Genomic DNA, 24,967 nt, shown 5'->3' with positions numbered 1-24,967 from the left:
GTCAACCAGATACAAAGCATTCTGTGACTGAAGGGATGTGGTGCTATTTACAGAAGTGGGAAAGACTGAGGGGAATGAAGGTGTAGAGACAAACTAAGATTTTGAAAATGTTAAGTTGGAGATAACTGTGGATACTCAAGCAAAAATGACAAGTAGGTATTCCATTCTGTGAATCTGGAGACAAGAATCAGAGTTATAAACTTGGGAGTCGTCTGCACCTAGGGAGAAAATATGTTGAGGAAAGAAGATATAGCATCAAGCCCTAAGGAGCACTAGTATTGGGGGGTCTAATAGAGAAAGAATTATCAAAGGACCGAAACAGAAGAGTATGCAGGACATGGCCTATTGTAAAAAAAATATAAACATTCATATTTATAAAAGAAATTTTAAACTAGGAATTTGTTATTGACTTTCTTTGCATTACAAAAAAGAAAATCAGGTAACTTCATATGACTATCTAGCATCCTAAGGGATTTAGAAAATGATATGGTTTACCTCAACTTGTATAATCTCAAAAAAGGATTATATTACTGTGTATAATGGGTTATGTGTTTACATGTATTTCAACTTCCGTTGCCAGTTTTCCAGAAGTGAAAAGGATTAATCATGTTGCCCAACATATTGAGTTTATAGGAGAGTCATTCAGAAGGCGGATAGTCTTATAACTTTCTACCATCTAATCATTGCCTTGTTCTCAAGTTCTATCCATAGTGAGATGCTTCCAGTTTTCCCTGTTCAGAAAGTGTCATCTGGTCTAGATAACATGGTCCTGGCCCTCAATGGTGCATTATAGAAGGGAAGCAGAGGGCCCTCTCAGGTATCACTGAATAGACAAAGGTGAGAATAAAACTAGACAGATCAGTTTGGAAGCTGTGGCCCAGGACAAAGATGATGATGGACTGGACTATGGTGGTGGCAGTGGAGATGAAGAGGAGGGGATGGATTGGAGATGTATTTTGGATTTAGAACAGAAATTGCAGAGGGGTTGATCATGGGAGGCAAAGAAGAGAAAGGGGTCAAGAATAACTCTGGGTGATTGGTATCTGATCAACTAGGTTGGTGGTGGTGCCGTTTTCAGAGATAGGAAGTCTGGGGGAAGTGGAAGGGAAGACATAGGGGTGGAACTAAGAATTACATTTAGAAATGTAAATTTGGTGAAATTTGTGGGATATCCAAGTGGAAACACCAAGTAGTCACTTGAATCAGTGAATCTAGAGCTCCAAGGAGATGGCTGAGTTTGGTATGCAAATATGGGCACCATCAGAAGCTAGCACGGAATTTTAAAGAAAGAAAAAACATGGATTTAGTATCATCAACAATTAGAGTCTAGACAAGGGAGTACAAGACTGAAAAGGAGTTAAAGGAAATCAGAAGAGTGTGGTGTCACAGAGCTGGATAATTGATTGATTCAAGAAGACAGCAACCGGTTCTTTGTTGCTGATGAGTTAAATAGAATAAGCAAAGAAAGTGGCCATACATTGTGGAAATATGGAAGTCACTGGGGAGCTTGGAAAGATTGCCTTACCGCAGTGATGGGGGACAAAATCCAGAGAGATGGGTACAGGCTACAGTGTAATGGGAAGTAAGAACGTGGAGATAACAGCTATTGCCATCTTCTGCAAGAAGACTTTCTACAAAACACAAATTATATGAAAGTCAAAGAAGAATTTCTAAAGATGAATAGAGTAGGCATAATTTTATGGAGATGGAGACAAACCAGGAAAAGGTGAGTTTACTGCCCAGAAAGAAGGTAATGGTCCACCACCTTGTCTGCACATTAGAATTACCCAGGGGAGTTAGCTACTCATATCTCAGACATTCTGGTTGGTCTGCTGTGTAGCCTGGGCTTTAGGGTTTATTTGTTTGTTCTGTTTTGTTTTTGAGAGAGAAAGAAAGAGACCGTGCGTGTGCGAGTTGGTGGGGGAGGGGCAGATGGAGAGGGAGAGAGGGAATCTGAAGCAGGCTCCACATCTAGCACAGAGCCCGATATGGAGCTTGATCTCACCATCTTGAGATCACAACCTGAGCCAAAATCAAGAGCTGCCTTTTAACTGACTGAGCCACCCAGATGCCCTTGGGCTTTAGGGTTTTTAAAAAGGTCTGCATGTGGGTGGAGTCCCGCATCCTGCGTGGAGCTTGCTTCTCCCTCTGCCTGTGTCTCTGCCTCTCTCTGTCTGTGTCTATCATGAGTGAATGAATGAAATCTTAAAAAAAAAAAAAAAAAAAAAAAAAAAGGTCTGTAGGTGCTTTTTAAAGCCAAGGTTGAGAAAAACTGACAGGGAATAAAGTCCTTGCCTGGGTAGAATACAGAGAACAGATGAAGAGCCCTTGATGGGTGGGGCTGTCCATCCTCTACAGTGATAAGAGCAATGTGGAAGATGGGTGAAATGTGCAGCTTTTCTAGATTCAGTGGACAGAAGACAAGGTTGTTCCCATTTTGTGATTCTCTTTTTCCTGGTGATGGGAAAAGCAAAGTTATCCGTAGAGAACCAGAAGCAAGGAGAGGAACGCTGGAGGCTTGATAGAGAAAAGACTGGGAGTTTGGAGGTAGAAAGTGGGCTTATTCCAGGAACATGGCAGGAGGGTCCTCTCTGCTCCCCAGAACTCGGGGAAAGCTACCACAGTCTCCCTAGCTCCTTGGCCTTGCGTGTCCCAACATTTCTGCAAATCTGTTGGGGATATCTCATGGTCATCTCCACCTCTCAGAATCTGATTTCTCCCAGTGCTGACAGCTGTGCTGCCTTTGAAACATCAAAAAAGGTCACACAAATCATCTCTGTGTTTAGACATTGTCTGTAATATGGTGTGGTGAGAGGAGGAAAGACTGTTTCTCAAACTGGGAGCGCATCGGAACAGCTTGTGAAAGCCATTTCTGGGCAGCTCCCTCAGATCATCGAGTGGCCTGGTAGGGCCTGAGGATTGCATTTCTAACCAGTTCCCAGGAGATGCTGATGCTGATGGTCAGGGACCACACTTAGAGAACCACTAGTATACATAATAATCACAAAAAAAAATAATGATAAAATATAGGAGAGTATACTTTGCTTAAAATTTCACCAACTCCTCCCTAAACCCAATCCCAGTCTCTCCCCACCTTATTGCTGCTTCTCTGAACCCTGCCATTCCTCCTTGTTCTCACGCTCCTCTCGCATCTTCTCTTAGAAGCTGACCATTGTTAATTCTCTCACACAGAGCAGTTCACCAAGCTTTTTTATTTTGCTATTTGGGTCCCTCCAACAAGGAAACTACTGGGAACTACACACTTTTCCAAAACCATTCCCTCCAAAAAAATTCTGGTATCAGTTCTTAAGATAAGACCTTTTTACTTTCTTATATTAATACTCATTGAGAAGCGCCTCGAGTACTCCGTCAGTTAAGTATCTGAGTCTTGATTTCAGCTCAGATCATTTTCTCGGGGTCATGAGATTAAGCCCTGTGCTCAGTGCAGAGTCTGAGACTCTCTCCCCCTCCCTCTGCCCCTACTCCATCTCTAAAATAAAATAAAGTAACAAAATCTTTTTTGTTAATGCTCACTGAGATCTCCAAGAGAATGTTTAGGAAATAGGAAACCCCTTTACTTCATTCACTGTGGTTTTCTTTTTTTTTTTTTAATTTTATTTATGATAGTCACACACAGAGAGAGAGAGAGAGAGAGAGAGAGGCAGAGACACAGGCAGAGGGAGAAGCAGGCTCCATGCACCGGGAGCCTGACATGGGATTCGATCCCGGGTCTCCAGGATCGCGCCCTGGGCCAAAGGCAGGCGCCAAACCGCTGCGCCACCTAGGGATCCCTCACTGTGGTTTTCCAGCCTGGAAGCTGAGGCATAAAATCCAAAAAAGGATTCTGTGTGATGGACTCCATACACAACCCAGTATATTGTAGCCTGATAACCACCTACTTTTGTGCTTGTATGTGCTAATTCATAACAAGGGACTCAGAGAGATACAGTCTGGCAATTGGATAAGCAGGTAAAAAGAGAACCATTGCCCAAGTAGAAAAGATAACAAAGAGGAAATCATAAGTTGACAAAATAGAGCAAGGTGGGCAAGATGCTGAAAATGCTGCACACTTGATGCAGAAGTGATACCCAAGGTGGCTTAGGACACAGGGCTGAAAATTATAGAGGCACATACAGTACTTATTGATAGAAGAATGTTCAGCTGGGATCCTGAGAGCCCTTCAGCTTGCTTTGCATTCATAGGCAATTTATCCTCCTTAATCACTAAATCATTAATGGAGATCAATAGCAATACCACACTAGTGAGGGCAGGGGCGGATCAGGAAGAATTATTGGTCAGTTTTTTAATTTAATAGTGCTAACCAGGCTTCAGATCCATTCTATGAGGGGCTCTTCTCCAGGGTGTTAGAGAAAAAATTGTACCCAAAAAGGCAGCAGGAATGTGTTGGGCATTTATTGTGAATTCCTCTTATTTTTCTAACTGCTCAGGAGCTCTGAATTATGGGATGTATTTCCTTATTTAAATTCATAGTGCTCCAGATTGGTAGTCTAGCATTAGTGCCAGATAGTATATTCTGAAAGATTTAGATGTTCCATAACTAAGACTTAGTATTCTGGGTCTGTATTTGATTATTCTGTTTGGTTGGACGTCAATCATATTCGGGGGGGGGGTCTTTCTTCTCTTCCTAACTTGTTCCCTCCCTCTCCCTCATTCCCCATTGCTGGTTTTCCCTTCCTTCATTCAGCCTTGTATCCCAGTACCTAGCACAGTGCCTGGTACATACTAGGTGTTTAATAAATGTTTACTGCATTGATTTAATAATTCTAAGTAAATGCTTTTTAGGCTCATTGCACCTACCATCACAGATAAGTTGTAAATGCAATCTCACATCTTCCCATCTTGAAAAAAAAGTCAAAAACATATATGGTATGTGTGGGAGTGAATTTGTGGGCACAAGTGTATGTAGATTTCTCTCTCTTAGCATCTGACACCAAATTAGCATCTGGTATTTCTAACTTTTTATTCAATATGACTTTTGTATTTTCCTTTAAACAAAGAAATCAATTAAATTTGATGTAAAGAAATCAATAAGTTTCTAATATCTGGATACCTTTAATAGTAAATAAATATGACCAGCTCGTGTTTTATTATGATGTTCATTTCTATACTATTTGCTTTGAAATTATACATTGTTTTTTGTACCCTTTAGTACAGAATGGTGTAATACACCAGCTCTGGTATTCCGGGGGTAACAGTGACTAACACCCCTTTCTTTTGAAGACTCTTGTGCTCAGGCCAGAATTTATACCCTCAGACTAGAGCCATTCATCCATCAATCCACAAATATTGATGGTATATCTCCCTCCATAACAATGTAAGTACTCATGGTAGTATTATTTATTCATCCACTAATGAATAAGATTATAAAATAATCTTAATATATGAAATCATAATCTTAAAATATGAAAATAATGAAAATGATTAAGGATCTGAATTAGGCATTGGGAATATGGCAGTGAAAAATACAAACAGTGTCTGCCCACATAGAGCTTCCACAAAGATTTCACAAATGAATTACTAATAAACATGAATTACAATTGTAAAAAGTATTAAAATAAGTCACGGCACAAGAACATATAATAGGAGCACCTGGCCTAGCCGCGGAGTGGGGAGAAATGGGTCAGTGGCTTATCTTTGTACCCTCTCCAGCCCCTAGAATAGTATTTTCATAGAATAGCAATCAGATAGTTGGTTAATTGATTTTTTATGAAGTTCTAATAAAGCTCATGTGAAAATTTTAAGCCCTTACTTATTCAAAACTTCTATTCAAAAAAACAGCATATATCACCCTTGTAAGAGTCTGAAACATTAAAGGCTCATTCATCCTTTCTACACCAAATCAGCATTACTCAGTATGGCATTACAATCAGAAGGGAGCTCAGAGAATGTGCAGTAGACATTCTTTCCAATGGCATGTAGATGACCCCAGAATCAAGGTGCAAAGCTGTTTATGAGATACTTCTGGAAGGATCAGAGTTGAGAGGGCCTAAGCCAGAATCACATTCATCTGCCAATTCTTGTGGTATATAATTCCTTTTGTAGTTGTTTATACTCTTCAAAGAATACTAAAAGCCAGTATCTCTCTGTGTTGTGTATTTCAGAAAGTAGGATTCTTCTCTCATTCAGTGTAGCATGGTGCCACGCACCAACTTAACGTCCAACGTATGTGCTGGACTGAATTGATAACCACCACTCTGAGAGTCAGAGAGAAAATTATGAGCCTCATATTTCAAGAGAGAAAACAGACTCTGTGGTGTTAGATAAATTTCTCAAGGTCATATAGAAAATTAGAAAACAAGCTGAGGCCAAAACTTGGATATTCTTACTTGGTCAGGATAAGTTCTTTTGTTTTTTAAAACCTAACTGTTGGTATACTGTCATGTGTAATAAGAGAAACAAGAAGTAGGTGCCAGCCGGGAAGTTTCTGTGATGTTTTACAACATTGGAAAGTCCTGTCATTAAAAATAAATAAATAAATAAAAATGAAACCAGGTTGATAGCTATAAGATCAAACGACAGTTTTCTTTGCAAAAAAAGAAAAAAATAATAAGCATGCCAACAAGGGCACAGGCTCCCTTTGAGGATATGTGCTAAGTAAAGATTCTCTGACATTTTCTTTGTAGAATTGCTTTATGAATAATAGTCTATCTTCTGAAGATATTTAAGTACCTGAAAAGTCCTTAACCAGCAAAACTAGCAAATTAGCACAAATCAAATAAACTTCCCAAGCTGGCCTGAGCTGTAATGTGATACAATATATTCGTAAGGAATGAAACGGATCCAATTGTTGAGGAACCACTTGACTGTGCTTCTTGGATTCATTTCTTTCCAGAGTTAATGGGTGGAAAAGTGGGCCTCAAAATTGGCTGTATTAGACCATTTTAGGAAGACGATGGCCTTGGACACTTACAAGGGAAAAACACAAAAGCACAGACCCTGGAAATGCCATTCTTTTCTCTGCTCTACCATTTTCCAACTCCCAGAGATGGGAAGTGGTTCCTCACGTGCCGATATCACACACAGCCTGCTGGAGTTCTCCACCCCCTCTGATCTCCTTTGAGATGGAAAAGGTACCATGACGGCGCCAACTCAGTCACATTTGCTCTGCACATGAAGCCACTCCCTTGAAGAATGATTATATTCAACCAACCTATCTTGCCTCTTTCTTTAGTGATGTTCAGCCTTTAGAGAAAGGGGAGACAGGAAAAGCTATTCCTAATCCCCTCACTCAAAATTTCTCCTTTATCTAAGGAGGTGACACGTTTTGCCTTTTTGAAAGGACCAAGCTATTATTTTTTTTTCCAAAGCATCAGAAACAAAACCAAATTCTGATTTAAGCTGGTAGGTAGTCTCTTAGGAGAGAACTTATATGATAGCATCCCCGGCACTGTAGTTTTCTTTCACCCCTGAGTTCACTTTGCAGAGCTTGACTTTAGTGACTTTGGAAATGGGACTTACTTTAACTTTAAAATAGCATGTAAATAAGCAAAAGGAAACTTTGAGCCCAGGCAGTGATGAATAGCCCTCTTTCTCCCAAGGAAGTTATACAGATACTAAAATCAATAGGCTCTGCATTCATTTTTACATGTTTGCTATAAATTCTTACTTTCTCTGTGTGTGTGGGGAGGCGAGTGGCAATTTCCAAGGGGGCTGAAATCAGCCCTAGAAGTGAATCCCAAAATGGATCAACCCACAATGTTGTTGTTATGTAGTTTTAAACTACCCCATTATTCCTATCAGAGGAATAGTAAAATAAATGAGGTCATTCTTCCTTACTACTTGCCTCCTATTACTCACCCTGGAAAGGTGCTTCTTTACAAGGCATGTGGAAGGTCTGTTCTGGTGGCAGAGCTGTGGGTAAAGCAGATGGACGTTTCATGCCACATTCACCAATGATGCCACATGGAATCTGTTTTTCTCCTGAGTTTAATTTGCCAGAGGTCACTTAGTATCCAGAAGTTGTCAATGGATCCTTGGTACTGCTACTAACTCTTTAAGCTATTTAGACCTAGTTTCTCCTACCAGCTCTCACGGATTTGAGAAGTACAGCTCCCAATCCCCACACTTACACACACACACACACACACACACACACACTAACAGTTTAAGGTTAGAAAGGCAGGTTTCTAGAGCAGTGGGTTATTTGTCACTGTTTTTATTTTTAGTAGCATCCCCCATCTTACTAAGGTAGAGAGTTCACTTTTGCTTCAGGATCTAGTAAAACCTCAATATGCCTCTGAAACAAATCAAAAATTTGAACAAACAAAAACACACACAAAACAACAACAACAAAAATTGCCAGAGGCAAATGATTAAGTTTTCCTATTTTTGTTAGCCTATCAAACATAGGGATTTTTTTTTTTTTTGAGTTTCCATGGTGATGTAATTTTTTTTCTATCCTAGCTTTGGACAACTATATTTTAAAGTGACAGATCTGAGTAAAAACGGGGGAAAGAAAGCACTGCTTTCCACCCTCAATCTTCTTTTAAAATCATAAATAAATTTAAAATTAAAATCAAGGCTTCCCATTTGACTTCCTTGCCTTGTTGTAGATTCATGATTATGCCCGCTGGTTCTGAGGTGAGATTTAATTCAGCCGCTGGAAGGAAAAGGGTGGCCTAGTCTCAAGCTCAGAACTCCTCCTTATTCATAGTTTGCCATTTAAATTTGTAAGTTTCCATCAATAATAACCCAAAACCCAAAAGTAAATCCTTCACTTTCTTCTTCTTTCACTCTCCAAGCTCCAGACATCCATCCCCATCTCTCAATCTTGCTGAAGGTATTTATTGTGCCAAGTTCCCAGGCACTCTGTGCTGGGTGCGGGGGATGCAGAGACCTGATCCCTTGGACTCAAAAAGTCACAGTCTACTTGGGAGACAGCTTAGTATTTAAGTCCTGGCTTCACCTCTTACTAGTACAATGGCCTTGGGAAAGATAACTAATGTCTTCCTTAGTTAACTCATCTATAAAATGAGGAAAATGTAGTGCCTTTCTTTTAGAGATGTTATGAGTTTTAATGAGTTTAGTGTGCGTGCATGTGCGTGTGTGTGTGTGTGTGTGTTTACCATGCGGTGAAATTTCCTGGCACATGGTAAATACTAAAAACACACATTTTCAATTAATAACCAAATCACAGAACAATCTTCATTGGACAGAAGTGACCACAGCATCCATAGGACACTAAGGGAATGGGGTTTGATCTAGCTTACACTGGGAAAAAAAGGGGGCAGGGAGACCTGAAGAAGGTCTAAAAGGCATGGTTATATGGTGATATCTAATAATGAGGAAAATTGATACTTAAAAGATGAACTTAACCTCTTATTAAATAGGCAGCTTCACTAAAACTAGCTTTTTAAAAACGTTTTTTTAAAAAAATTTACTTTCTTCTAATGATGAAAGCCTTATAGAATAAAAATATTGAAAGCATAAAAGAACTCAGTGATCTACAAATCACGGACACTGCTAATGTTTTGGTGTATTTTTATCCTCTAATGCCTTTTTGAAATTTATTTATTTATTTATTTATTTATCTATTTATTTATGAGAGAGAGAGTGCATGCATGCATGGGCAGAGGTATGGGGCAGAGGAGGAGGAAGAGCGAGAGAATATCAAGCAGATACTGTGCTGAGCACAGACCTCATCATGGGGCTTGATCTCTCCACCCTGAGTGGAAACCGGGAGTCAGTAGATTAACTGACTGAGCCACCCAGTTACCCCTTAAAGCATTTTTGAATGGTTTTAATTTTTAGCTGACAATTAATTGAATACATTGTCCTTTTCAAATATGCACATGTAGTCGTATATATGGTAAAAAGTGATCTTTCCTTCTCACATACTTCTGATCCTTGAGAACCTCCGTAGAATACTTTAACTGTGTGTATTGTTCTGGATAACTCTGCTATAATTTTACATATTAATGTCCATATATACTTCTACAGAGTTTGGATTTTTCTAAAACACAGGTGGCAGTCTTTATTCATATTACTCTATATTTTACTTCATTGTATAATATATCTTACAGAGTTTTTTATATCAGTACATACATATTCTTTTTAATGACTACTGGCTGTGGTTATACCATAATCAATTTGGTCTTTTGCTTACAAATACTCTGATTGCTTCCCATTTTTCATTTGTAGCATACCATGCTATATTGAATGTTTCACATAGATGTTAAACAATATTATTTCTGTAGAATGAATATCTAGAAATGGCATTGCTAGGTCAAAGTCAGTTCACATTGTAAATTTGCATAGATACTGCCAAACTACTCTTTACAAAAGGCTGCTGTAGTTTATAATGCAGCCACACTATAAGAGAATACCAAATCTTCATACCTTCATTGACATCAGGTATTGCCATTTGTTTTAATATTTGCTAATACGATGGGCAAAATATGGTATTACATTGACATTTCATGGTTTAGTTCATGTGTCTCTAATTATTGGTGAAACTGAACATTTTTTATATATTTATCGAGTATTACATTTCTTGACCGGTTCATGTCCAGGACAATTTAGGTGAATTAAACCTGCCCTTAAACAATTAAGGGTTGGCAGGAAGAGACACATGCAAATCTTTTAAATCTATTGATAAATTTTGTGTTAGTGGGAGAAAAATATCTTACTGAAAATTTTTTCCCACAGGAATAGCCAGTTGTCAAAACATCATTTATTGATCAGATCTATCATTACCTATTGATTTTTTAAATGCCATCTTTATCATCTACTAATATCTAATATACATTTAGCTCTATGCATATATTTATCTATCACTGTGTCAAAATCAGTTTTCATTATAGCTTTCTTTTAGATGACTATAATCAGGGATGCCTGGGTGGCTCAGTGGTTGAGCGTCTGCCTTTGGCTCAGGGCCTGATCCTGGATTCCCAGGGTCAAGTCCCACATCAGGTTCCTTGCATGGAGCCTGCTTCTCCTCCCTCTGTCTGTGTCTCTGCCTCTTTCTGTGTCTCTCATGAATAAATAAAATCTTTATTAAAAAAAAAAAAAGAATAGATGGCTATAATCATAGTAATGCTACATAAGAAAGAACCAGAAATTGTCACTGGTCTACAGCAACAAGCATGTTATCTCATGGATCTGGGGGGCTTGTCTGTGGTTGGGCTCATGGAGACTGGGCTGGACTGGCCAGCTCTGCTTTGGATGAGAGTAACCAGAGAGGCTCCACCCCTCACCACAAAGCTATAGAGGAGCTCTGCTCCATGTGTCTCTTATCCTCCTGAGACTAGTGGGCTTGCTAGGGCATATTTTTCTCATGGTGATGGCAGACATGCAAGAGTATATGCTCAAGTATGCAAACACATTCCAATCCCCTGCCTACATCACTTTGACAACACCTTTTAGCTAAAGTAAGCCCCAAAGTCAAGAGGGGGATGTTCTACCTTTAGGAAGAAGGATTAGTAGTTACATGGCAAAGGCATGAATACAGGAACAGATGAATTGGGGCCAAAGTTCAATCTACCATGTGACGGGGGAGGGAGTCCTCCCATCCTTCTTCATTTTCAACATTTTATTTTTGAGCTATTTTCATCGCATTGTCTTTTCAGATAAACTTTTTAATCAACATGCAAAATTCCAAAAAAAAAAAATCAGTGAAATTTTGGTTGGGTTTTCATTGGCTATAGAAACTAATTTGGGTAGAATCTATATTTTTACAATATTGAATCTTCACAAGCAACTAGAAACATTTAAATATTTTTATTTATTCAAGTTTTCTTTTATGCCCTTTGCAAGGTTTACTTTTATTATTAAAACTTACAAACCAACTCAAAAGTAGAAAGAGTAGTACAATGAATATCTATTTACATATCTCCCAGTCTCAGTAATTATTAAGATTTTGCTACATCTATGCCTTGTTAGTCATGTAACATTACTCTAGCCCCTATTTTCTGTTAAAAATCTGAGAATCAGATTTATTTTCAAGAAAATAATTTTCTTTTTGTGGTAGGGATGGGAACATAGAGCAAGAATACTATGTAAGTCATGCTATATGCTTCCCAGGGCATCCATCCCATAGACAATACATAATGTCTGGTTTTCACTCTTAGTGATGTTTAGATTTATCAGTAGGGTCAGGCTTTGTCAGTTTTATCCATCCATTATGAAATTCCTCACTAATTTTTAACAAGTGATTTCAGCCTAGATTCATTATTTCATTAGGGATTGCAAAATGGTGATATTCTAATCTACCATCCCTTCTGCATTTATTAGCATCAATTATTTTGTTGCTTTGAGGTAGTATTCATATAAGAGTCTAGATATGTGTCTCTTTCCTTATTTCTAAGTTATCAGAATAATGAGTTGGTTTTTAGCACCCTGCAAAGATAACCAATGAATTTTAAAAATTACTATAAATTTATGAATATTGACATTTTTGTGTTTTAATCCTTTCCAGTGACTTATTTTTGATATTTGAATTGTCTTATTCTTGGACAGTGGGAATTCCTTTAAGTTTATTTGATTCCTTTGTCATGACTCCTAGAATCTTTCATAGCCTTTTTACTTTCTGGTAGGAAGAAGTATTTCAAGCTTGTCTTATACATTTCCTTACCCAGATTTGTAATGAGTCATTTCTCTTAGGGAACCTGAGTACCTTCTGGTAAGGAAGGGGGGAGGGATATGAATGGTATTTAGAGACCATAATCCAGGCTCGAGAGACCCATGGCTACTATATTGGTTGTTTCTTCTAGTTCTTTTCAGTGGATAGAACTTGAAAAGGGGGTTTTTAAAGAGAAAATGCATCATTAGCTATTATTGATATTTGCAACTTAAATTTATTTTTTCTAAAATACTTTTGTTTGATATTTTATTATAATGTAATTAGATTTCTAATGATCGTAGTATGCTCTGATTGAAACACTTTCATAGAATTGCAGGGACTAGTATAAATAGAAAAAAAAATCTCTTAATAGTATGCGTTGATGAAAAATCATGGTGAAAGCAAACCTCCAAAAATGTATTTGTAGGCCATAGAAGAATAAGCAAATAATATGGGAGGAGATAACCAGTCCCTCCCTTTATGCATATCTTTTAAATGTTTAATGTTATATCTCCCTAAAACAGAGATATTTGATGGTGGTTAGAATGGCCATCTTTCAATATTTTAAAAAATCACACTTCCCAGTGGGTGAACAAAATAGGAGTAACCTAGAATTTAACTGACTAAGCCTCTTCTTAAGTGAAGAGGTCTTCCAACTCCAGAGTGTATCATCAACTTGTATCATTATTTTAGTGCAAATACAATTTAATTTTGGTGAAATGAGATTCATCCCTCAAAAGGATTAGTAACTGCATTCACTGAATCTCACGTTCTTCATTGTAAATTATGAAGAAATGAATGGTAGCTAGAAGATCAAAGGAATTGCAACTACAGCTGCAGTGGCATCACATGTACTAGGAAAAATACCTATATTTTGAATTAAAAAACAAACAGTGATATTAAATTTGCAATTTAATTACAAGCCAACTATCCCAACCTTTTAGGTGGCAAGAATACAAAAAAAAAAAAAGTTAAGTTTTACAAAATATTTCCTAAGAGGTGCATGTTCTAATAAAATAAAAGCACTGAAAAATATCTTTCTAGAGTGAAGTTATCTTGGAAAAGTTATTACCAAAGCTAAATATTTTTATTTCACACTATCTACACTCAAAAATAGCTTAAGAGACTAATTTCTGGCTAAAATTATCAAAGGATTTGTTAGTCAAGAAACAACTTAATTGCAAGGATGAACAGAGAAGGAAACAAAGAAGCTGCCCACCCCAAAGTTTATAGTCATTAGGATTTCTGTAGTATTATTGCACTGATATATATCTCTTGATATTAAAATGTGGTAATCATGAAGTTAATCAGTGCTAATGTCATTTTCAAATGAAAAACAAAACAAACCTGATGCAATCTGACCAAAAATGTGTCAATATACAGTTTCAACATTATTTTACAAGACACCTACATTTACACAATAAGCTCCAGGCAGTATTTTCAAAAAAAAATTCTTTGAATTTATCTTGACATGCTATAAATGACTAAGTTACACCATTTAAAAAGTATTTAATAATTTTATGCGTTAAATTTATTTATTCAATACACTTTTCTTTTCCTAAGTACTTTTTTCTTTCTTTTGAGTCAGAAAAAGACTATGTATATAAGTTTAGGAGAGGAAACACAGAAACACAGGTAACTTACAGAAATGTATGGGGCTGAGAAGACCAGCAACCATGTGCACTTCATTCAGGTACGATGCTTTCCAAGGATGAGTCAGTCCGATAGCCATTTTACAAAGAGTTTGTTTGTTTGTTTGTTTGTTTGTTTGTTTGTTTAGGGTCAGGGCAGAGGGAGAGAATCATAAGCAGGCTCCATACCCAGTGCAGAGCCCAACATGGGACTTGATCTCACGACCCTGAAAGCATGACCTGAGCCGAAATCAAGGGTCAGACTCTTAACTGACTGTGTCTCCTAGATGCCCCCATTTTACAAAGATTTAAAAGAAAAACTTCCTTTGAAGTCAGATTTTTTAATGCTTTCGTTATTATTCAAAATCAGTCCAGCTCTTACTCTGTAGCAGCAGGAGTTACAATAGCAATTTCTGGCAGCTGCAGTACTAAGTATCATATCCTGCCTGCGAGTCATTATAAAAAGAAAAATGAAAGAATGCCTTTCCCTCTGGATTAAAAAGAAATTAATAAAACAATTGAGGAAAAATAGCACTAAATCTAAAATGATTTGCAAAGGAATATTATGTAATAAGTGGCTTGAAGTTAAAATATAAGGCTTCAAATTTTATTTCTTTGGTTTTGCTTATGCATTTTTCTCTTACCCTGCAAATCTTGATTTCTAATGTCATTAATATGATTACTTATATTATATCCATTTCAAAATATCATTATCAATATTATTAGTAAAAATATGCTTACTAAAACAGTTTACTCTTTTTTTCATTTTGTTTATTTTATAGTTTTTCTTTATGTTATATTCTACTGGGGATATACAGTGGAATTACTCTGTTTTAAAGTAACTTGAAATGGTTTTCTGTGGTTAAGCCACTAATCTATTTACAGAGTCATGTTCATTTGTTTCATTTTGACTTTATTTATTTAGAAATTGCTTTGTCTTTGATTTCTATTTAGTTTTGTCTTATAACTTTATAAAACATTTATGTAACCTCAAAGTCAAATTACAAAACAATAAAAATACTTCAGAGAGAAAGTCTAACTCCCAAAAATCCCTCCTACACTTTGGATAATAATTTTGTTAGTTTTTGGCTTATTTCTACATTTAAAAATACAAGCACATGCGTGTATGTATGTAAATATGTATGCCTACCTATTTACCTCCTTCCTTTCTTAAATGAAAGGTAATAAACTATGTACATTTTTGTGCACCTTTTTTAACCTAACAAGAGATCCTGGATATCCTTCCCTAACAATATATAGAGATTTTCTCAATGACTTATGCAGCTCTTCATTATATACCATACTTAATTCGGCCATTTTTTTGTTCCAGGAATTCCCCAATTCTTCTAGAGATGCTGATGGTATTACTTCTTGCTCCCCACCTTTAATATTATATAATTATCTGGAATAAAATATATACATATTCTATGCCCCTTATCATACTCTCTTAAATTATATATATATATATATATATATATATATATAGAGAGAGAGAGAGAGAGAGAGAGAGAGAGTAAAGTATGATGAAAAGGCATGGAGAACACCTGGAAAGTTCAACATCTGCCTAAAAGACATTTTATTATAAGAAAATACAGAAAAATAAAAAGAAGAAAATAGTCAAAGATAAAAGAGAAAGAAATTCCCAGAGCTGAAGAAAGACTCACATTGTCAAACTGTAAAGATCAGAGTATATCAAACCTGGCAAATGAAAAAAAGACCTCCACCTAGATGCAAACTTTTTAAATGTCAGAACTTCAAAGAAAAAGCCAAACTTTAAAGTCAAGTTAAAAAAATATTATCTGTAAAAGTATAAAAATAGATTGAAATTGTATTCTTGTGGATAAAAATTTATTTGTAAACCTTTGCAGTTCTTGGGTTACTACCCAGTTAAAATTGCTTTTATACATTTATTTTCTGTTTGCGTTTCCTCTTCTGTGAACTGGTTTTCCTTTTGCTTACTTTTTAATTGCACTTTGTGATTTTCTCATCAATTTATTGGAATTCTTTATATATAAAGAAAATTTGCTAACATTTTCTGTTGTTGCTAATATTTATCTGTTTGTTATGCACTTTTAAATTGTATTATATCTGAAATTCAAGTTCTCTATTTATATTTTTACAAAAAATCATTCAGGGTCACCTGGGTGGTTCAGTCAGTTGGGCACCCAGTTCTTTATTTCACTTCAGGTCATGATCTCAGGGTCGTGGGATTGAGACCCGCATTAGTCTCTGTGCTGGGTATGGAGCCTGGTTAAGATTCTCTCTCTCCCTCTCCCTCTCCACCCTCCCTCCACTCACACTCCTCTCTCTCTTTCTCTAAAATAAATAAATACATACATACATAAAAATTTTAAATTTCTAAAAAATTTTTTCTATTATTTTTGTTCAGATACAATCTTTTCATCTAGAGACCAAATATTTAATTTTTTAATATTTAATTTTTAAATTTTACTTTAAATTTATTATGCTTTCCATTTTTAATTCAGATTTTAAATTAATTTGCCACTTATTTTGATGTACAAAAATATACTTTTCACAATTTTCTCAGCTAAATTTAATAATCACTCCAGTCATCTTCTTTGATTTACAGTATTTTCTTTATCATACATTAATTTCATAGAAACATGCAAACAATAACATCTATTTCTAAGCTCTCTATTTTGACCCATTAATCTATTTTTATACCGATCATTTAAATTATAGCAGCTCAAAATACAATCTAATTTCTAATATTTTATAGGACAAGGCCATAAACTTCTCATATTGTAATGAAAACATGTTAAAAACACATTCCCAAATGGCACTCCTAGACCTCATTGATCTTAAGAGGAGAGTTCTAGGTCACTAACAGGCATCTGAAACCTACTTGACTAAGAAGTTTATTATTACAATGGTCACAGCAGTTAGGCCACTATTATAAAAGGATAAAAACAAAAGTGGCCTTTTTTCCAGGTGGAGGACTATGCATATAAATGGTCAATGCCCCTCACACACACTCTCCTGTGATTTTTCTATTAAAAGTGTTCTTTTGTGCTTCTACTCAGAAGTATTGACCTCAACCTCAGTTTCCACTTCTGGGTTTGTTTCACTTGGAAAAGAAGCTCTCACTTCAGTGTAGGGGCCATACTGTCCCCAGGTACAGACTGCTGGTGAAACAGTGGCATTCTCCCTCCAGACCCTGAAAGGCCAGAATGAAGCACCAGAGCTCACATCTGCAAGGGCAGAGGGAAACCTGCAGCACATTTGTCATTAACTCTAATTTTCCTGGAAATATAAAATGGCTTTGGAATGAATGAGCTATTGCTGTGACATGAATGAATTTCAGACAACTGGCCTGAGTGAAAGAAGCTAGACTCCCAAAAAAAGGACACACTGGAGGATTCTTTTTACATAAAATTCTAGGAAATGCAAATGAATTTACAGCGACGGAAAGCAGATTAATGGTTCCCTGGCAGGAGTGGGAGGTCAGAGAGAGAATCCAGAGAGAGGCATTACAAAGAGACTCAAGGAAATTTTTGCAGTAATGGATATGTTTATTATTTTGATTGTGAAATTGCACACATATCAAGTGTGCAATTATTAGATATTAGTACCTACGTAAATGTGTGTGTGTGTGTTTACAGTTACATAAAACCAGGCAAATAGTAAGGCAAGAGGTAGAGAACAGAAAGAGGAAGATATAACAAAAGTACTGGTGAGGAGTTAAGAGCAAAGACTCTCTGAAGGATTTCTGGACTATATAAGATAGAGCCCAGAATAAGGATCTAAGCTAGTTGGACAGAGCACTGCTTTGCAAACCTTAATGTGTGCATAAATCCCCTGCAGATCTTGTTAACTGCAGAGTCTGATTTAGTAGGTTTTGAGCTGAGGCCTGAGACTCTGCATTTCTCAGTAACTCCCAGGTGATGCTGATGCCACTGGTCTTTCAATGATTCTTTGAATAGCAAAGGGCTAGAGCACTTGTTCCCAGTTTTGGTTGCATATGAGAATCACTGGAGAGGTTGAAACAAACGAATAAAATTAGAAGGCAAACTTACACACACACACATACACACACACCACACACACTCGATGCCTGGCTATTGCCCCCAGCCCCCATAAATTCTGATTTAATCAACCTAGAGTTCAGTCCAGGAGGAATTAGAAATTTTTAAATCTACCCAGATGATTCTAATGTGCAGCCAAGAGTGACAGTTACTCCAAAGAGAGTGATAAAAGTCTTATCATGGAATGAAGAGGGAAGAACGCTGAAAGGGTAACAGGGAGCCAGAGGGACATAATAAACCATGTACCCAGTCAGAATCAAACACAGAATCAAACATTCCAAATATGGAATCCATATTCCAAACATGCAAATTTACCTGAGTATGATTTATACCTGTATGGTCCTGCGTTTGTTAGTGATGCTTTTGTTGCTTTCATACCTGGTCTGGGAATAAGTACCAGGCCAATTACTAAAAGAAAGATGGGGAGTATAGCCTTCCTGAGATTATAGCCATAGGGAAGAAAAGTCCTGGCGGTGGAGGAAGCTGACTCGAGAGGCTGGTCAGACACACACACTTACCAGCACATCCACAAGGACTGTTCATTGGTAGGAGATGACCTCCAGCCTGCCTCCTCCTGTCAGTGACGGACCACACACCAGGCAGGACAGACTATAGTGCATTCTTCTAATACATTTCAGACTTGTTTTAAAACTAATTTCAGTTTAGCTAGTTTTCTATTAACATTAATAGCTTGGAAATTATTTTTTGATCTGTGATACAGATTCTCATCTGCATCATGGATTTCTGATTCTGAAACTACTAATGTCCCAGAATCCTAAAAATGTTTAATGAGACATGTCAATTTAATTGTGCTACTTGGAACTTAAAGAGCCAGAGTTTGTCAGCATTTTGTTAACAAATGTCATCCTTTACATGCTGATCTTGGCTACTGATTAGATTCACCATTGCTGAAATTACGTATCAGGAAATGAGCTCTCTTTAGTGAAACAAAAGACATTTTTTTAAATTTAATTGATTAAAATGCAGCTTAGGACCAGAACAAACTTGCGAGTATCTAAAAATGGCCTGGTTTGGTAATGGTCATTATGTTTAAATTCTGACACAGAGGATGCTGTGTACCTGGATGGTGATAAAGAAAGAGAAGAGTATGTCCTGAATGACATTGGGGTTATTTTTTATGGAGACTTCAATGACATCAAGAGTAGAAGCTGGAGCTACGGTCAGGTAAGCCATTTAAAATTTGTCATTGTCAAGGACATTTTTCCTTATTTTTTTTTTTTTTTTGTCACATGTATCACTACAAGGTGCCACATGTCGATCTCAGACATGCGCAATTTCCTACTTTTCAGGATCTGAGACTCCAAGACAGACAGCCCAGGAGTAGAGACTTAGAAAGGCAACTGCATAATTCATCCACTGAAAGCACATATCTTCGGGTATTACAATGTTACGGAGATCAGAGATTCTACGGATAACATGGCATTCTAGTGAGAAATGCTTGGCGTTCAGAACAGTGAAATCTCATTAGCTCAGACATTGTTCTTCAACATGGAATGGGCTGAAGTTTTCCTTTTCTTATAAGGAAAAGTGTTTGATAATGCTGCAAAGGATACTGCAAGGTGTGTGTTCAACTCAAAAAAGTCACCTTTTTTGTTAGTATAAGATAGTAGAAAATTAGAAATTAGAATTAGAAAAGACAGTCACCATTTCATCAGAGGAGGGCCCACTGGACTTTCACCTCGAGACATTTTATCAACTGCAATCTCAAATTACTGTCTGGATATAAAATAGCAAATGGCATTCCATTTAAGATATTCAATAATTCAAACTATTTCAGTTTGGTATCTCTAACAATGGAACAAGTGGCTGATATTTCTACCATATTTCCATAAGAATGCATGTCCTGTGGTTCAGCAAAGACTTTTCATTAGCAACATGAGAAAAACGAGTGTGTCATTTCTCAGAGTTTTGGCAGAGGTGATTGGAATTGTGCACCATTGTTCAGGATATCCAGGAGCATAGATTTCATGGAACCTGGCCTCATCAATCACATGATACTTTATTGGTTTCTGGTGGCTTCTTTTGACTTCCGTGTAAGCTTTCCTTGCATCCCTTACCCCTGCTCCAGCCTGGCCATTGGAACCTATGTCATTACTACTTCTTGCCTTGTCTGCCTGACTTTATGATCCACTCCTTCACCCAGACTACTGAGAATTGCATACCCAATGCTCAGGTTTGTCCACCTGTATTTCTGATGTCCTGCCAAACTAATCATCTGTGTGTTTTTCTCCTGTTTTTGGATCCCCCAAGTTCCCTGGTTACAAGGCCTCACTTCTTGAGTGACATAAGTCTATAATATTGCCTATTGTCTAGTGCTCTAATTCCTAATGTTTAGGTGTGATTCTATTTATGTCCCCAAAGTGACATTATGTAGAGGGGTAATAAGGAAAAAAGTCACCAAGGTGGGTAACAGGGAGGAGTGGGAAAGAGTCCTAAGCATAATCAGGGTACTCCTCAACCAGCATGCTGAGTAGCCTTTGGGTAGACACCCTTGAACATGGCCACCATCAGTCTCTATTGTCATTCAGAGTCCATTAATTTGAGTCTTTCAGTCCAAACAAGCAGCCAAGCAATGATGCAGGGAAACAAGCAGTTCTGTGACTATTTCATTACCTCTCCAATTCACTGCTTCGTGTCCCAGACTGAGAGATGGTACTTAATAAGAACCAGAATAATGAGTTCTTTATATACCTGAAGAACTCGTGCCCTAACTTTACTGTATCCATTCCATCAGTTTAGGGTTCCCAGAAAGTTGGTATCTTAACTGGATTTAATAAAGAACTATACAGTAATTAGCCATTAAGACTATGGTTTCTGTCACAAGTATTTGGGTGGATATGCAAGGTGTTTGTATTCAGGGAAATCTCTTGTACACTGAGGTACGGTATGGGTGAAATTTCCCCATTTTGCCATTTTATTACTACTTTGACCTTATTCCTTAAAAAAAAAAAAAAAAAAAAAAAAAAAGTCCTTGTGTTGCATGGGGCCAGTAGTTCTTTCTAAGGAAAATGAACTATGAACAGCCTTCTATGCTGCTCTCCATAGGACATCTTGAAACATCTTTAAGAACAGAGAGATCCTGCAATGGAACTGACTACCAGGCTGTTCCCTTGATAATATAATCTTTCTCTAGGCCTCCCTACCCTCTCTTTGACCCTGAAGTCTACCTTGTTTTAAAAGAGACGAAAACTTGGAAGGCATTTGTGACATGAGGTGTCCTGCTATGTTCTGTGCAAGGTATACAGGCCTCGAGTACCTCCCTGTGATACACCTGAGAGTCATTTATTTTTGAGAAGCATAAGGATTCAAGTAACCTTTGAAGTTTTAAGGTTTTAGCCTCACTTTGGTACATTGTTTATTCCTTTGCTTTGGGCACTAGAACCCACATATTAGAGAAATTTTCTAAATTAACTTGTACAATTTTCTGAAGAACTTCAGGTCCTGTTCAGGGTCCTCAAGTACTCATGGTCCTTGAGTATACCAGCTTTCCAGTAATTCTGTTTGTTTCTAGATTGCTTTTAAATTTTTATTCATTTTACTGAAAAACAAAAGATGATGTCTTCTTCCTTCTACTTTAATACTTCATATTAAATATTACGGATGATTATGGGAAATACACATCTCTAAACATCAGGTTGTGGTTTCATTTTGTTTTTTGACAGAGAATATCGGGCTTGCAAAGTGGATGGACATTAAGTTGTTTCCTTTTTTTTTTTTTTCATTGAATTTTAAAATTTTTCCCAAATAGTTTGAGGATGGCATCCTTGATGCTTGCCTATATGTGATGGACAAAGCACAAATGGACCTTTCTGGTAGAGGGAATCCCATCAAAGTCAGCCGTGTTGGGTCTGCAATGGTAAGAAACTACTGATTACTAATGTTAATTACACATGTTATTTGCCTCGGTGTATATGTCAGTTCATTAAGAGTCATTGAAATGATGACTTATGCTTAAACTTTTATTTGTAAGAGTCTTGAATTCCCTGAACTTGTCAAGTGCTATAAAACAAAATCTTATCTCATACTGTATGTTTCTTTGGCTTCAGAAATTTGGTGATAGATGACATGATACTATAGGCCGCTTATTCTTAAGTCTCTTGCTTAGGAACTGAGGAGTGACCATGACAAAATGTCAAAGACTATAATCTATCAAGCAAACAAACATCAAGGAACTCCAAAAAAAGAAAAAAAAAGTGCAAGACACAGCATTTCTCCATTTTCACACCCATAGAGAGAATAAAGAAGTAAATGACTCTAAATCTTAGCTTCTATTATAATGATACCTCACCATAGGGCTTTACAGTTTATGAAAGTTAGTTTAGCTTATAGTTTGTAGTTAATTCTTCATATTAACTGTGTGAAATAAGTAGGGCAGACATTACACATGCCATTTCATAAGTTAGGAAACAAAGCGACAACAAAGCCTTGTTAGTGACAAAGCCTCACCTGGAACCCAAGTCTCCTGACTCCAAATATAGACATTTTCTGCTTCCCATGCTGCTCTTTGTAGGAGATCTTGAAACATCTTCAAGAATGCAGAGATCCTACAATGGAACAGCTTCCAGGAGAGGAGATAGAATTATCAAGAATGGGAAGGTTGGGGGTCAGGTGGGAAAGTGGATTAAATGTGATGCCCCCCCAAAAAAATGTGATGCCCAAGTTCTGTGTGGTCCTGGACTGTCCTGACAAACACAGCACATAGATCCTACCTTTAGTGCATTAGAGCATACCAAATATGGTTCTTAAGCAGAATATTCCTAAAGAAACATTAAGAGAGGTGCTATTTCATACAAAGACTGAGCAAAAAAATAAAAATCTATCATCATTTTCCTTAAGTTTTCTAAAAAACAAATTCTTTAGAAGAAAATTGTCTTTGAGTTTGGTCTGAGTCAAATAAAATCAATATAATTCATGTAAACATATTAGAATGAGAACGATATGAAATATAATTTCTGGTTAGCTTATAAGAAGAAGGGCTTTTTTTTTTATTAGTTCCTAACCTTCATGTAAATTTAAAAGACCATGAGTGTAAAAAGAAGGCAAAGCCAATCTCGTAAGACAGTTTTGTTTTCTGTTGTTGGTTCACATTCTATAACGAAAAGATGGTGAATTCTAAAGAAGTTAGGAATTTCTTTATAATAACTATTTATTACAATATACATTAGATCTGTAGTTGATCACTGCTATTGCTGCTTCCAGACAAAATTCCCATTTTTCTTTTCCTTTGAAGTTACCATTGCAGGTTTACGGTGAGAAGAAAGCCAAAGCTCTCAGTGGTTAAATATGAACTAATGCCTTCGTAAGCATTCTGAAATGACACGCCACCAGCCTGAGCTTACTCACACATTATGCATATTTTTACTAATCTAAAAATCACTGCCTAACACAAGCCAATGCAAGAGGGAAGTAAACACCAAGCAGCTAACCCAATACTTTCCGTGGTGGCATCTGGCCAAGTGGAATTGGTGGAAACTTGTGTTAAGCACACAATCCTAATGCAAATTGCTTTGAGTCTTATTAATCACAAAAGGCCTATGGAGTTCTAATTTTGAAAATCCACAACTCAAATACAATATTTAGAACTAGAGAGAATCTATAGCGGGTGGTCGGTGGGGAGGGATGGTTTGGTTTGATATTGTAGTTTTGGTTTGTATTTCCCTGATGTTGAGTTACGTCAAGCATCTTGTCCTGTCTGTTGGCGATCTGGATGTCTTCTTTGGGAAAAGTGTTTGTTCATGTCTTCTGCCCATTTCTTAATTAGATTGGTTTTTTTTGGGGGGGGGGTGTTGAGTTCGATATTCTTTATAGATTTTGGATACTAGCCCTTTATCAGATATGTCATTTGCCAATATCTTCCCCTGTTCTGAAGCGTGCCTTTTAGTTCTGTTGATTGTCTCACCCTGGGCGTTTTGGGTGATATTTCTGTTTCCACCTCCACCATTGTTTATGTACACAAAATATACGTTTGATAGTTTTTGAAACCCTTTCATATCCATTTTCTCCCTTAATTCTTAGAAGAGCTTCATAAATCTTTTCAAAATCTATTCAGTTGTAATGATTTTAGAAACTAAATTTTGAGCCTCTGAAAATCAATAAAAGACATGACACTTTTAAAAAAGCAACTGTTTTCTGGTCATTTGGGCAATTCTGTTCACAAATTCTGGATATCTATCCTGAAATTACTGAGTGAAGCTAAACATAGACTGAAAGAAAAACAACAAAGACCCCCTCAAATTTCTCAAAACTTTGCCTTAAAATATGAGAAGATGTATTTAGAAAGCCCAGAAACAAAATGTTCTAAAGTTGCATGAGTCTGGACAGAACATTGATACCGACACAGAGGACCCTGTGCATTGTTTCTTAGGGGGCTGGCCTCGTCGGCTGAAAGAACAGAGACTGCTGCAGGGTGTTTTAGGAATTCTTCTTAAGTATCTCCCCAGCTTGGTCACTGAGGCTGGGAATTCCTTTCACAGGATACATATACTAGAACAGATGTACAGGGTGACATGCAAATTCTCTGGAAGGGGTAATGCATTGACTTCAGTTCAATTTCCTGGGATCAAATGCCACCAGAAAGGAGGGGGGATGAGCAGCCTGGAGAGGTCAGAGTAGGGAAGAGGCAAGAGCAGATGATTGAGGCCCCAAAGACAAATTTGCCTACTGTGGTCACGACAAAGTCTAGCACAGAA

General features: G+C 37.1%; 1 protein-coding gene across 2 annotated transcripts in view; it reads left to right on the top strand.

The window, feature by feature from the left end:
* F13A1 (coagulation factor XIII A chain) overlaps nucleotides 1–24,967 on the top strand; it is a 162,479-nt gene that overhangs the window by 52,129 nt on the left and 85,383 nt on the right. For both annotated transcript variants that reach the window (XM_038584097.1, XM_038584098.1), the window contains exons 6-7: nucleotides 19,324–19,442; nucleotides 22,027–22,134. In XM_038584097.1, coding sequence (XP_038440025.1) covers nucleotides 19,324–19,442; nucleotides 22,027–22,134 — 227 coding nt within the window. The remainder of the gene's footprint in view (nucleotides 1–19,323; nucleotides 19,443–22,026; nucleotides 22,135–24,967) is intronic.

The sequence above is a fragment of the Canis lupus genome, chromosome 35, assembly GCF_011100685.1.
Source record: "Canis lupus familiaris isolate Mischka breed German Shepherd chromosome 35, alternate assembly UU_Cfam_GSD_1.0, whole genome shotgun sequence".
NCBI lineage: Eukaryota > Metazoa > Chordata > Mammalia > Carnivora > Canidae > Canis > Canis lupus.
Note: the sequence above shows the minus strand (reverse complement) of the source record. Positions and strands in the feature narration are given on the sequence as shown.